This window comes from Hypanus sabinus, chromosome 8 (assembly GCF_030144855.1).
Source record: "Hypanus sabinus isolate sHypSab1 chromosome 8, sHypSab1.hap1, whole genome shotgun sequence".
In the NCBI taxonomy this organism is placed as follows: Eukaryota; Metazoa; Chordata; class Chondrichthyes; order Myliobatiformes; family Dasyatidae; genus Hypanus; species Hypanus sabinus.
This window is the reverse complement of record NC_082713.1, coordinates 57138945-57153625: the sequence shown is the minus strand read 5'-3', so window position 1 is coordinate 57153625 and position 14681 is coordinate 57138945. Positions and strand designations below refer to the sequence as shown.

At 39.5% G+C, this 14681-nt stretch overlaps 1 protein-coding gene across 3 annotated transcripts in view; it reads right to left on the bottom strand.

Moving 5' to 3' along the window:
• The window catches only part of phka1a (phosphorylase kinase, alpha 1a (muscle)), a 127580-nt gene that overhangs the window by 60493 nt on the left and 52406 nt on the right, over nt 1–14681 (bottom strand). For all 3 annotated transcript variants that reach the window (XM_059977275.1, XM_059977277.1, XM_059977276.1), the window contains exons 15-18: nt 9301–9410; nt 4551–4695; nt 3619–3697; nt 2489–2568 (exon numbers count right to left, since the gene is read on the bottom strand). In XM_059977275.1, the coding sequence (XP_059833258.1) occupies nt 2489–2568; nt 3619–3697; nt 4551–4695; nt 9301–9410 (414 nt within the window). The remainder of the gene's footprint in view (nt 1–2488; nt 2569–3618; nt 3698–4550; nt 4696–9300; nt 9411–14681) is intronic.

Below are 14681 nucleotides of genomic sequence, written 5' to 3'. Positions count from 1 at the left end.
ACATATGTACTATGTAAAATGCTCTTCTTGTAATATTCTTTCACTCAGTATAATGTAAACTTCTCTTCAAGTATTTTTGCTGTAACTGTTTTCTTCTTTATGAACATGGCTGAAATCCCACAGTTTAAGCTTGCTGGACTCCATTAAGCTATTAATATAGCAACCATGTACATTTGCTTCTACAATTAAAACAGCAGGCAGCTATGAGCTGATCCCCATTACAATGTTAATAATGTTTCCCATCAATCTAATCTTCAAATCAGTCACACTCAAATAATCCACCCTCTCCCTCCATTATGCCTGCCTTTGATCCAAGTGCCAAGTTTACGTTAATGTTTTAAGCTAGCTAGAACGTCTAATAATTTTAAGAGGGCATTTCTATAAAAATAGACATTCAATAGTTAAATCTTTAATATCAGTAACTTAGATCCACACGTAAATTCTCAGATGTAACCCAAAAATATACTACATTTGCAAAGCCACAACAGACAATTCTCTGCAAATATATTATCATTATTCATCTCGCTGGATCTCTGGTTAAATCACAGCTTTTCAGGGTTTCCCAAATGGCACAAAGCTTAAATGATATTTTATCTTATCTACTTAATGGAATACCATATATCCTTCAAGACACAGTTTCAATATGTCCATACATTGCCTCATTGCACCTTTGCCCACTACTTCAATAACATTATTTACCCCATCCCAACGCAAAATTCCATCCTTCCCATGCATTATTTGAAAGCTCCTGCCCTGTTGTAAGACTGAGGTTTCCGATACAACCAGTTTGTTCCTGGCCTGCCATTATGCATTTACTAAAACAAATACTCGGCTTGACTTTTTAAACTGTACTCATTTTTCCCATGTGCTGTTTCTATCCTCATAAAGTTCTGCTCTTCTTTAGTAATTAATAAACACAATCTTTATGAGTGACAGTGTAAAAGCAACAAAGAGTGCTCACCAGCCATTATATGATAGAATATGTAGTCCCAGTAGATTATCCGAGCTCTTGCACTGGGACTGCTGAGTGACATTATGTTAATTTGTACCAAAGTACTGGAGCAAAATTTCCTCTTAAGCTCATGTATTCAAATCTGTGACTTACTCAACTGATGTTAGTCTTGGTCAAAACAATATAGTCCCAATGTGTTTAAGCCTTTTTGATCTGGGTAGATATAGTGGACTTGCTAGAAAATTGAAGATAGGCCAGTCTAAGCCCAAGAAGCTGTTGATTAACAAAACCAAACTAGCAGAGTAGGAGATGGAGGGCATAACCCTACCCCCATCAACCCCTGCTTCTTGCCTAAATCCATTGGCTCCAGACTCCTCATTGAACTGCCCTAAGTGAAGAATTTCCAAAAATCAAAGAATAAGCAATAATAACTGAATATGTGATGGAGCAAAGTGCTGACTGAGCTGGCTGTGAGGTCCATCTCAATCATGGCTTATTGAAACACTAGTGAGAGAAGAACCCAGCTCAGAAAATGACATCATAATTAACAAGCATTCGTAAAAGGATGAATAAAAAGGAAAACCAAGTGCGAAAGTCTAGGAAAGTACAAATTATCTGGCAGCAAAGGAGCAGGAAGACAACGTCTCATCTGCTGTTGCCAAACAAGCATTAAGCAGTCATAATTTGGTGTCTATCTTTAAAATACTCTTAAGTAATGCATAAATAACAACTAAAATAAAAACTGTTACTTCCCCAAGCCATCAGATTGATCAACACCTCCAGCCATTAACCCCCCCCCCCCATCACCACTACTTTATCATTTTCTGTCAGTCACCTTATGTACAGATACTCCTGTGCCTAGTGTTATATTACGTACATACAATCTGTTTAAGTATATAAGCTAGTCTTATGTATTTATATTTATCGTGTTATTTCTACTTATGGTGTGTTTTTGTTGCATCAGGTTCAGTATTACAATTATTTTGCTCTCCTTTTACACTTATATACAGAAGAATGACAATAAAGAATCTTGAAACAATTTATTAATGATTTTAACTGTTCATCAACCACACAAGAACATGAAAACGGCAAAGAAGTATTTTGTCCACCCTTCCATGTCTATGGAAATAAAAGGTTTATTCAGTAAATTGAATAAATAATTTTCAAAGTCCAAATAAACCTAAACCACTAATAAAGATTTCCACTCATCACACTTAATTTAAAAGAACTTCAAATTCATAAGACCAAGGTAGTAAAAGTTGCATATATTTGAAATAATGGAGTTCAGGATCCTGAATAAAATTCTTTGAACTTTATGCAGACATCCTTTATAAAACTTTAATATAGCAAAAATTATCTAACTATATTGTTACACAAGTATCTGATGTCAGTATCAGAATATATCTATATGATTATAAAAAATGGGAATCATGTAGATCCTCATCCTTACCCCAAGATCTAAATCCATAAAATCATGCAGGTCCTCCATCATTTGTAGTGAATAGGATGAATCAAATCAGTTATCAAAAGTCTTACCATTAGGTCCAACATCCATAAAACTGAGTCGTGTGCAGCATGAGGTTACCAACAATGTTGACAAATTGGCTGCATGAACTCTGCAAACAAGAAATACATCGCATTTCTATTATCGTAACTCCTAATCAAAGTTACCCAGCCATTTACACTTGAGTGACTTTATCATTTCTAAAGGTGAAATAAAGTACTTAGAAGCTACTAAAGCACAAGTCAGAAACTGTGTATGCATTGTTCCCAAGCTTTAACTAGATTGAATTTGGAAAAAGAAAATGAATGTTGATTTCGCATTTTCCCCTCCCCCTCCTACTTTCAAATCTCTTACTATCTTTCCTCTCAGTTAGTCCTGATGAAGGGTCTCGGCCCGAAACGTCGACAGCGCCTCTCCCTATAGATGCTGCCTGGCCTGCTGCGTTCCACCAGCATTTTTTGTGTGTTGCATGAAAAATCATGTGCCTATTTCACAAATCAGCGAATCAACAAGATGACCAAGATGTGTTGTTTGTTTGTCTGGGAACAGTAAGAATTGGAACATTTGTGTTATTTAAAGTTCAGGCCAAAAGTTACGAGCTATATAGGCTAAAACAACTTGGTTTCAATTTAAAGCAGGAAAGATCATCAAGAGCCCATATAAAGATAGGAGAAAAACAGTTGTGTTACGTATACCACTGTGCTTTACACCCTGGTTCAAAGAAATGTTGTCTCATTTCTATATACATTATATGGTTCTATACAATATATACATATATGTAGTTAAATGACAAACTTCACTTGACGACTTGCAATAAAATTCACATCCCTTACAGCTATCAGTGACTCACGAAATATCCAGTAATCACTTCTTTCTGTTTCATGTTAATAGTAACTAATATGAAACATTGCTTTCACCCACAGGACTGATTGTAAATTAATTACTTTTAAGGTCAAGTCCATGGGCAGAACAAAGGAGACAAATGCTGGAATCGCCCTTCCACCTGTTACCTAGCAGTCTCTGCCCAACACCTCAGTCTTACTTCTATCTAGTGGCTATATTCCTTCTACATTGGTCCCAGTTCTGTTCTTCATAATTATTCAGCAACTCTTCCTAAAAATGTGCAAGGCTTAAATCGTGCATGGGTTAACATATTACTTACCTGGCTCCTCCAAAGTATCCATCTTGTAATTTCCTTAATGTTGACATAACATAAGGATCCAAACTGGTGCCATTATCAACTGCAACATAAATATTGAATCCAATTGAAATGATAATAGTTGCTTTGGCATTGCAATCACAATTTACATTCAAGTGTCAAACCTTCTCATTTCCAACTAATAATGAGAAATGCTTTTCATTTTTCCAACTAGCTTCCCTTTTATAATCAGTGATTTTTACTAAATGATTATTTCCACTGGAAATCTATGGAACCACAGAGTTTACTTTCCATTAGTTTATTCACTACTGCAACTATCTTAAAAGAAAATAAAACTTAACATAGCTAATCAAGTGTAAGTGTAATTTGATACCTGCATAAGAAAACATAAACATAAGTAAATTCAGAAAAGAAATTAAAACATACTGAATAAATGATATTACAATACAATTAATCTATGTGCATTCATAGTTCATCGGTTGCGATATTCTTCCATGCAAGACAAAAATGCTCCATAATGAACACATGTGAATAATCAGGAGAGAGAAATATATGCCCTTCCATAAAAAATATAATTGACAAGCAACACAACTTTGTTAATTTAGAAAATTAATCATCATTTGTTTAGCCAACCATGAATCACAAGAGATTCCCTGCTTTCCAATGGCCAATTAGGAGCTTTGGCTCAGTGACCCAGTTCTGCAGTTCTTTCCAGTTGAAATGCATTTTATCAGTGTCAGAATTTAGTTCAAAGGCTTCTACAGTCAAACCATTAGCAAACATTAATTGGCTCAAAAATTAAGACCGGAGCCTACAAGATACCTGTGGAACAAACACAGGCCAACTAATAACATTAACAAATTTAAATGATTGTGAGACTTTATTAAAGAATTAGAGACATTTTCAATCCCACAGGAATTACTTTCTCGACTTACTGAGCATGGACTGTAAAATTGGAAATGTTACAGTGGGCCGCCCAGTCTTCCTCCAGCAACGGCACAAAAATGATAACTCTGTTCGAAGCATTTCGACAATCATTCGATTATCAAGAGCAAGATAGAACTGCTGCTGATCAACAAACTGTAAATACACAAATTTTGTTAAATTGCTAGGCAACTGCTAATTATTAAAAGAACAAAAGGGAAAATAGTACCCAACTTTCACTAAGCAATTCCAGTGCAGAATGTATCAAGCATGAAAAACGAGACAGAAATATTTAGAGGGGCAACTAAACTAGTGTAAAGGAGACTATGTTATTTATACAAATTTTCAAAAAGTAATCAGGGAAAGATTCATACCAACTTAATGATGTACCAGAACTACAAACTATGTTTGAAATTCACGTTCCTAAGTAACAATTTGGAAAGCAAATGAAGGAAACCACATCTAGAGGCAACGGGCAGGGACATAAATTGGCACTCACACCTCAGCAATGTATTTAACACCTCATTGATATATTTGTGTTACAGCCTCAAATGTTCAATTTATTCAACTCCGAACTAAATGGATAGAGCCATATAATTTGATATGCTAGGCATTTTGAGGTAAAAGAGGAGGTAGTGTTGGGTCTCTTAAAGAGCATTAAAGCGGTTAAGCCCCCTGAGTATGATGGGATTAACCCCAGGATACTGGGAGACACAAGAGAAGAGATTGATGGGGCCATGACCAACATCTTCATGTTCTCTTAAACTACAGGTAGGTCCAGGAGGACTGGCGAGTAGCTAGTGTTGCCCATTATTCAAGAAGAGAACCAGGGATAATCTGAAAACTATAACCCTGTGAGTCTCATGTCTGTAGTAGGGAAATTGTGGGAGAGAATTATTAGGGATAAGATTTATGAGCATTTGGAAAGTTGTGACCTAACTAGCAAGAGCCAGCATGGCTTTGTGCAGAGCAAGATGTGACTTACTAACCGGATTCTGATTAAATGAAAAGGGTGATTGATGAAGGTAGCACTGCGGATGTTGCTTACATGGATCTTACACAATGCAACACAATTACTTTTATTATAATGCAGCACAATTTTACACAATTTGACAAGGTTCCTCATGAAAGACTCATCCAGAAGATGAAGATGCATGGGATCTATGGTGAATTAGGCATTTGGATTCAAAGTGATCAATGTCAAGTCAAGGTTCTTGTCATTTAACTATATACTTACATACTGTCAAATGAGGCAACGATTCTTCGAACCAGGGTGCAAAACACAGTAGTACATGTATATGTATCATTGCATAGTACGCATAACACAAAATAATTTATGAAAGTTAGGATAAAATCTATAGATGAATTATACATAAATAAACAAAGTAAAGTGCATGAATTAAGTATTGTAAGATACAGAACAGATTAACCAGTGACACTTCAAACGTGATGAAGCAGGGAGTTCAGAAGCCTAATGGCTTGAAGGAAGAAATTGGTGCCCATCCTGACTGTTCTTGTTTTTATGCATCAGGTCTCCTACCTGATGGCCAAAAGTCAATGAAGATGCTGGATGAACAAGTGGGTCCCTTAATAATACTAAGGACTCTGTGTATGCAGCGCTCCTGATAAATGTACCTGATGGATGGTAGGGAGACCCCTTTGATTCTCTCAGCTGTTCTCACATTCCTTTGTAGGGACTTCTAGTCCAATGCTTGACTGCTCCTATACTGGACACTCTCAATGATGATCCTATAAAATTCAGTTAAGATGGAGGGAGCCTTGCTTGTCTCAATCTCCATAGGAAGTGGAGGCACTGCTTTGCCTTCTTGTACAGGGAGGTGATATTAAGACTGGGAGACCTTTACGTTTAACACCTACACTCTGTCTACCAGAGGGAAGCAGGATCTCCCAGTGGCCACACATTTTAATTCCACATCCCATTCCTATTCTGATACGTCAATCCATGGCCTCCTCTACTGTCAAGATGAAACCACACTGGTTGGAGGATCAACACCCTATATTCCATCTGGGTAGCCTCCAACATGATGGCATGAACATTGATTTCTCTAACTTCCGTTAATGCCCCTCTTCTCCTTCTTAACCCATCCTTAATTTTTAATTTTTTTTCTCTCCTTCCCTCTCACAATAACTCCTTGCCTGCTCTTCATCTTCCTCTGGTGCTCCCTCCCCCTTTCTTTCTTCCAAAGCCTTCTGTCCTATGATACTCCCCCTTCTCCAGACTTGTACCCCATTTGCCAATCAACTTCCCAGCTCTTAGCTTCATCCCTTCCCCTCCTGTCTTCTCTTATCATTTAGGATTTCCCCTCCCCCTCCTACTTTCAAATCTCTTACTATCTCTTCTTTCAGTTAGTCCTGACGAAGGGTCTTGGCCCGAAACGTCGACTGTACTTCTTCCTATAGGTGCTGACTGGCTTATTGCGTTCCACCAGCATTTTGCATGTGTTGCTTGAATTCCCAGCATCTGCAGATCTTCTCGTGTTTGCGGTGATATTAAGGGACCAGGTAAGATCATCCATGATGCGAACTCCCAGGAACTTCATGCACTTAACTCTCTCTACAGAAGAGCCATGTATTTGCAGAGTAGGATGGTTCAGTTGCACCTTCCTGAAGTCCACAATGATTTCCTTGGTCTTCTCCACATCCAGATTTAAGTTGTTCTTCCTACATCAATCCACCAGCTGCTCCACTTCCTCTCTGTACTCTGACTCATTATCATTGCTGATGAGGCCAACCACTGTTGTGTCATCCACAAACTTAATGCCATGGTTTGAGCTGGATCCTGTGACACAGTCATGCGTCAGCAGAGTGAACAGCAGCAGGCTGAGTGCATTGCCCTGGGGAATGCCAGTGCTCAGTGTTCTGGTGGGGAATCTGTTCTCGCTAGGTCTCAACACCTCAAAGGGATTTCTAGCTGGAAGCCTGTCATTAGTGGTGTTCTTTAGGGATCTGTACTGGGACCCCTGCTTGTTGTTATTTATCTAAACGACCCGGATGGAAATGTAGATGAGTGGGTTCATAAATTTGTAGATGATGTGAAGATTGGGGGTATCGTGGTTAGTGTAGAATACTGGCAAAAGATATAACAGGATAAAAATCAATTGTAGATATGGGTGAAGAAATGGTTGACAGAGATTAAACCAGGCAAATGTGAAGTGGGCTGAGAAATGGTAAATGAGTTTAATCTAGTCTTAGGAGGTCAAATGTGAAGAGACAAGAACCTGAACAGTGTTGATGAACAGAAGGATAATGGGCTCTAAGATCATAGATCCCCGAAAATGGCTACACAGTTTGTTAGGGCAGTTAAGAAGGCATATGGCATGCTTGCCTTTATTAGTTGAGGCATTGAGTTCAGAGGTCAGGACGTTATGTTGCAGCTTTATAAAACTATAGTTATGCCACATATGGAGTTCTGGTTGTTTCATTTATAGGAAGGATGTTGAGGATTTGGAAAAGCTCGAGAGATTTACCAGGATGCTGCCTGGATTAGGTAGTTCAACTGTCCTATAGTCCTTATTTTATTCTTTTAGTTTCTTAATGGGCATGATGTGGTTTTTATATTCTCTGTACATTGGGTGTTAGACAGTTTTTTTTTCATATAAATGGGGCTTGTTTTTGGGTTTCTTTGTTTTGTCTCCTACTTGCCTGCAAGGAGACGGATCTCAAGGTTGTATAATGTATACATACTTAATAATAAATATACTTTGACCTTTGAACAAAAAAACAGCACTTGCAAATTAGCATACGAAGATTTACACATATAAAGTACTTTTAAGATGCCTTTGAACTACTTTGAAATTTTTGTCATTGTTTAATATAGTGCAAGGAGCTAGGATTCTTTAAGTAAATAAGTATAAACTGTGGCAAATGTACTTCAACAGAGGCCAGTTTGTAGTTATTCAAAAGAGTTCAAAGTTGTGCTATTTAAAGCCCCAAGAAGACTTCTCTGAAAGGTTCATAGCTCAACAAATTGAGAATGACACTGATACTGGACTTAGTGTGGCATTAAATTATGAGATTGGTACCTGAATGGCACAGTTCAAGATTACACAATCTAAAGTTTTATTCCCTGCAAGTGCAAAAGGAGTAAAACCCAATGGGACTGCATGAGTGTTTATGGTGGTGATTTTTAAAAGAATGATAAGTTAACACTACGGAATGTAATGACCATGAATGTTAAAGTTTCACACTGTTTATTTTGCATATATATTTTTATTATGAATACATTTTATTATTTGAAATTGAAAAGTAAAGTTTCTAAGGAGCAATTTGATCATTACAAGCAGTAAGGAGGGACAATCAGATAGACCGATGAAACATTTTCATTAGTTGAGGATTATAAGAGAAGGAAACATAGCCTTATAGTTAGAGATGGGCATTTCAGTGCAGATTTAGAAAACACTTGTTTACACTAAGGGTTGTTGTAGTTTGAAACACTTCTGCAAATGGCAAGGTTAATTTTCTGGAATTGATAGATTTTTGTTACTCAGGTGTTAAAGTTCATAGGCAAAATATATAAAGGTAAGTCAGAAATTAGTATGAAAACATGCAATGGATGAACAATCTTGCAGGACGAAATTTACTTTTGCAACTATGTCCACATAAATCCATGATCTTATAGGGAAATGCTGAAAAGTCTCCGCACTATGAATAGATGTGCAACAAATCTAAAAGAAGATACTTTCATTAGAGAACAAATAAAACTTCTCAAATGGAATTGAAAATAAGGTGCATCTAATTTACCTGAGGAGTAAAAGCAAAGATCTCATCCCGTATAATATACAACTTTGAAGTACCAAGAATACCCATGTGTCGATAAGGCCGACCACTCAATCCCATTCTTTTACTGCAACCTGTCAACAAAATTAGATCTACATGTCAGCTGCATTTTAAAGACTAAAGTCAGTAACTCTCAAACCTGTTATGTTGTGTGCAGTTTTGGTGCAAGCACAAAAAAAAAATGCACTGGAGAAAACACAGGGAGGACAGCTGGAGAGATTACCGGACTAACTATTCAGATACAGTTCATAACTTTGGTGAGAAAAGCTTAATCTTGTTTGATTGTCTTTGTGGGTTGGAGGAATACCCCAAAGTATTTTTCCAGAAATAGCTGCATTTATTTTTCTACTGCATGGCAAGGGATTTCAATCTTTTATGTAGTTGCAACACATCTATCTAATGGATAGGTCTTGTTCCCTTTTTGTACTGCTTATATACCAACATCGGACACATGTGATAGGAATTCACCACAGTGCAGGAGGCCAGTGTGATTCCTTTTACCGGGGATATTTTGGGGTATTACTCCAATAAGGAGCACCTAGGTTAGCACAATGCTATTACAGCTCAGAGTTAGAGTTCAATTATGGCACTCTCTGTAAGAAACTTTGTACATTCTTTCCCATATGCTGGTTGATTTCCTCTGGGTGCTTCAGTTTCCTCCCACTGGTTTGGAGGTTAAGTGGTCATTGTAAATTGTCCTAGGGTTAAATTTGTCGGTTGCTGAGAAACCTGGCTCAAAGGGCTGGAAAGGCATGTTCTGTGCTTTATCGCTAAATGAAATAAAGATTGCTAATTCAGGAGGCAAATCGTCTGTTACACTTTCTTTACTGATATATTGTTGAACATCAGGCATCTGAAACGGTCATGTCCCTTCTTCAGAATTAAGTTACGAGTTCACTTAGTGCAGCTAATGCTTCACTGAAAATCAGTACCATTCAGTAACCAAAGTTAATTTTGGATCATTGGGTCTCTTCCAGGGAAGATGGGACCTGTAGTCAAGGACAGACTGGACCTGAAATGGAGTGGGACTAATATCCTAGTAGGAAGGTTTACTAGTACTGCACTAGAGGTAGTGGGGTGGGGAAAGGTTTATAGTTGCAGGGGGACAGGAACCAGAGTGCCAGAACAGATGGTGGAGTGGTTATGGAGAAATTTGTTGTAAGTCTAATACAAGGGCAGGAATCAAAAGGTTGAGCATGGCAGGACTAATGTTCTGAGCTGCATATACTTCAATGCAAGGAGTATTGTAGGAAAGATGGATGATCTTAAGGCATGGATCTGCACATGGATTTATGACATCATAGCCACTAGTGAGACTTGCTTGCAGGAGAGGCAGGACTGACAGCTCAATGTTCCGGAATTCCGTTGTTATAGATGTGATAGAGTGGGTGAGATTAAAGGCGGAGGGAGAGCTGCACATATTTCAATGCAAAGAATATTGTAGGAAAGACAAATGATCTTAAGGCATGGATCTACACGTGGAAATGTGACATTATTGCCATTAGTGAGCTTGGCTGCAGGAGGGGCAGGACTGGCAATTCAATGTTCCGGAGTTCCATTATTATAGATGTAACAGAGGGGGAGTGGTTAAAGGGTGAAGGTGGCATTACTAGCTAATGAAAATGTCATGGCAGTGCTCAGTGAGGACAGACTGGAGAGCTCATCTAGTGAGGTTTTATGGATAGAACTGAGGAATAAGAAAGGTATGACCATGTTAATGGGATTATATTATAGACCATCCAACAATCCACAGGACTTAGAGGAGGAAATTTGTAGAGAGATTGCAGACTGTTGCAAGAAACACAAGGTTCTGATTGTAGGTGATTGTAACTTTTGATATATTGACTCCCATATTGTAAAAGGGCTGGATGGGAAAAAGTCTGTGAACATTTCCTTAATCAGTACATAGAACATAGAAGTCCCAGTTAGAGAGCATGCAGTACTAAATCATCTATTAGGGAATGAACAAAGCAGGTGTCAGAAGTTTATGCAGGGGAACACTTTAAATCTAGTGATCATAATGCCGTTACACACACAAAATGCTGGTGGAACGCAGCAGGCCAGGCAGCATCTATAGGGAGAAGCACTGTCGACGTTTTGGGCCGAGACCCTTCGTCAGGACTAACTGAAAGGAAAGATAATAAGAAATTTGAAAATAGGAGAGGGAGGGGAAAATGCGAAATGATAGGAGAAGATCCGAGGGGGTGGGGTGAAGTTGAGAGCCAGAAAGGTGATTGGCAAAAGGGATACAGAGCTAGAGAAGGGAAAGGATCATGGGATGGGAGGCCTAGGGAGAAAGGAAGGGGGAGGGGAGCACCAGAGGGAGATGGAGAACAGGCAGAGTGATGGGCAGAGAGAGAAAATAAAGGGAGGGGGAAAAAAAACCAAAAAAAACCCAAAAAAAAGCTAAATATATCAGGGATGGGGTATGAAGGGGAGGAGGGGCATTAACTGAGAAATCAATGTTCATGCTATCAGGTTGGAGGCTACCCAGCCGGTATATAAGGTGTTGTTCCTCCAACCTGAGTGTGGCTTCATCTTGACAGTAGAGGAGGCCATGGATAGACATATCAGAATGGGAATGGGACGTAGAATTAAAATGTGTTGCCACTGGGAGATTCCATCCCTGATATTTGTTTTTGGGTTTTTTTTGTTCCCCCCCCCCCGGCTTTTTTTTGCTTTCTCTCTCTGCCCATCACCTTGCCTGTTCTCCATCTCCCTCTGATGCTCCCCTCCCCCTTCTTTTCTCCTTAGGCCTCCCGTCCCATGATCCTTTCCCTTCTCCAGCTCTGTATCCCGTTTGCCAATCACCTTTCTGGCTCTCAGCTTCACCCCACCCCCTCCAGTCTTCTCCTATCATTTCACATTTTCCCCTCCCCCTCCTACTTTCAAATCTCTGATTATCTTTCCTTTCAGTTAGTCCTGATGAAGGGTCTCAGCCTGAAACGTCGACAGCGCTTCTCCCTACAGATGCTGCCTGGCCTGCTGCGTTCCACCAGCGTTTTGTGTGTGTAACGGCATTACGATCACTAGATTTAAAGTGTTCCCCTACATAAACTTCTGACACCTGCCCGTTTCATTCCCTAATAGATGATTTAGTATTGCATGCTCTCTAGTTGAGTATGTTGCTTGAATTTCCAGCATCTGCAGATTTCCTCGATAATGCCGTTACAGGTAGTCCCCGAGTTCTGAACGTCCGACTTGCAAACAACTTGTACTTACGAACCGAGGAAGGATAACGCCGTCCACCATTTTAAGTCGGATCACGATGCCATCCACCATTTTAAGCCGTTGCCGTTGACACTGTGTTGAGTGTGTAACTTTGCATTTGGCTTAAATTCTTCTTAGCAAGATTCACCCAGATCCTGCCCGGGCCCCCTTTTCCGGCTGGCTGGTGGCGCAGTGAGATCAGCGCCAGGCTCGAGAACGGAGGTTCCCGAGTTCGATCCAGTGACAGACCGCTTCCGAGTGCGCTCTCCATCCGTGCTAGGTTGATGTCGAGCTCGCAACTCGATCTTGTAAAACAGAAACACTGCCACCTGGGGAATTCAGTGCGGTGGTCCTTAGGACCCGGTGGAGCCCGGGACCCACCACCCGCAGTGTTTCCAATCCGTTGACAGGAAGCGATCGCGATTGAAAATAAAGTGGAAATAATAAAGTGTTTGGAAAGAGGTGAAACGTCATCGGTCATTGGAAAATCGTTAAGCTACAGTCAGTCAATGACCAGAACAATTTTAAAGGATAAAGTGAGAATAATGGAGCACGTGAAAGGCCCTGGCCCGATGAAAGCTACAATTATTACTAAGCAACGCTGTGGTTTAATTGTTGGAATACATATGTTTCTTAAGTGTTTTATATGCATAGAAAGGTAAAATATATGCTATATACTAAGACAAACGTTTGACGAACTGACGCTAAATAATACCAGATGTACTTGTTCCAACTTACGTACAAATCCAACTTAAAGACGGACTTAAGAACAGAGCTCATTCATAACCCAGGGATTACCTGTACTTTCAAGGTAATTATGGAAAAGGATAAGTTTGGTCTTTGGGTTGAGATTATAAATTGGAAGGGATTTGGCAAGTGTGGATAGGTAGTTTGCTGGCAAAGGTGTACTTCATAAATGGGAGGCCTTCAAAAGTGAAATTTTGAGAGTACAGAGTTTGTACATTCCTATGAGAATCAAAGACAAGGATAACAAGTTTATGGAACCTTGGTTTTTGAGTGATATTGAGGCCCTAATTAAAGAAAAGAAGGAGGTGCATAGCAGGTGTAAGTACACAGGAACAAATGAGATTCCTGCAGGAAATGGACCAGGCAAATTTGGAGGCAGGGTGGAAGTTGGAGACAAAGTTGATGAAGTCGATTTAGCATAGATATAAGAAACAGCACCAATGCAGTCATCGATGCAGCGTAGGAAGAGTTGGAGAGCAATGGCAGTGTAAGCTTGGAACATGGACTGTTCCATATAGCCAACAAAATGGCAGGCACAGCTGGGACCCATGCAAGTGTCCATGGCTACACCTTAGGTTTGAAGGATGTGGGAGGAGCTGAAAGAGTAATCACTGAGAGCAAGGACCAGTTCCGCCAGATGGAGGAGAGTGATGGTGGAGGGGAACTAGTTGGGTCTATTGTCCAGAAAGAAGCGGAAAGGATGTACAGGCAGATATATAAGTATTTGGATAGACAGTGACTGATTAGGGATGGTCAACATGGTATTGTGTGTGGTAAATTGTGTCTAACCAATCTTGAGGCTTGCAGAGGGATTTGGACCAGCTGGAAAAATCAGCTGAAAAATGGCAGATGGAATTCAATGCTGATAATGTGTGAGCTGTTGCATTTGGAAGGACCAATAAGGGTAGATCTTACATGGTAAGCAGCAGGGCACTGAGGAATATGGTAGCACAGAGGGATCTGGGAATACAGATCCAGAATTCTTGAAAATGGCATCATAGGGAAATAGGATCGCAAGAAAGCTTTTAACATATTGGTCTTCACAAATCAATGTATTGAGTAAAGGATTTGGGATGTTACTTTGAAATTATGTAAGACATTGGTGAGGCCTAATTTGGAGTATCATGTGCAGTTTTGGTAACCCACCTACAGGAAAGATATACATAAGATTAAAAGCGAGCAGGGAAAATTTTAAAGGATGTTGCCAGGACGACTTGAGGGCCTGAGTTATAAGAAAAGGTGTAAAAGGTTAGGACTTTATTTCCTGGAATGTAGAAGATTGAAGGGAGATTTGATAGAGGTATACAAAATTATAAAGGGTAAATGCAAGTAGGCTTTTTCCACTGCAGTTCAATGAGACTACAGCTGGAGGTCATGGGTTAAGGATG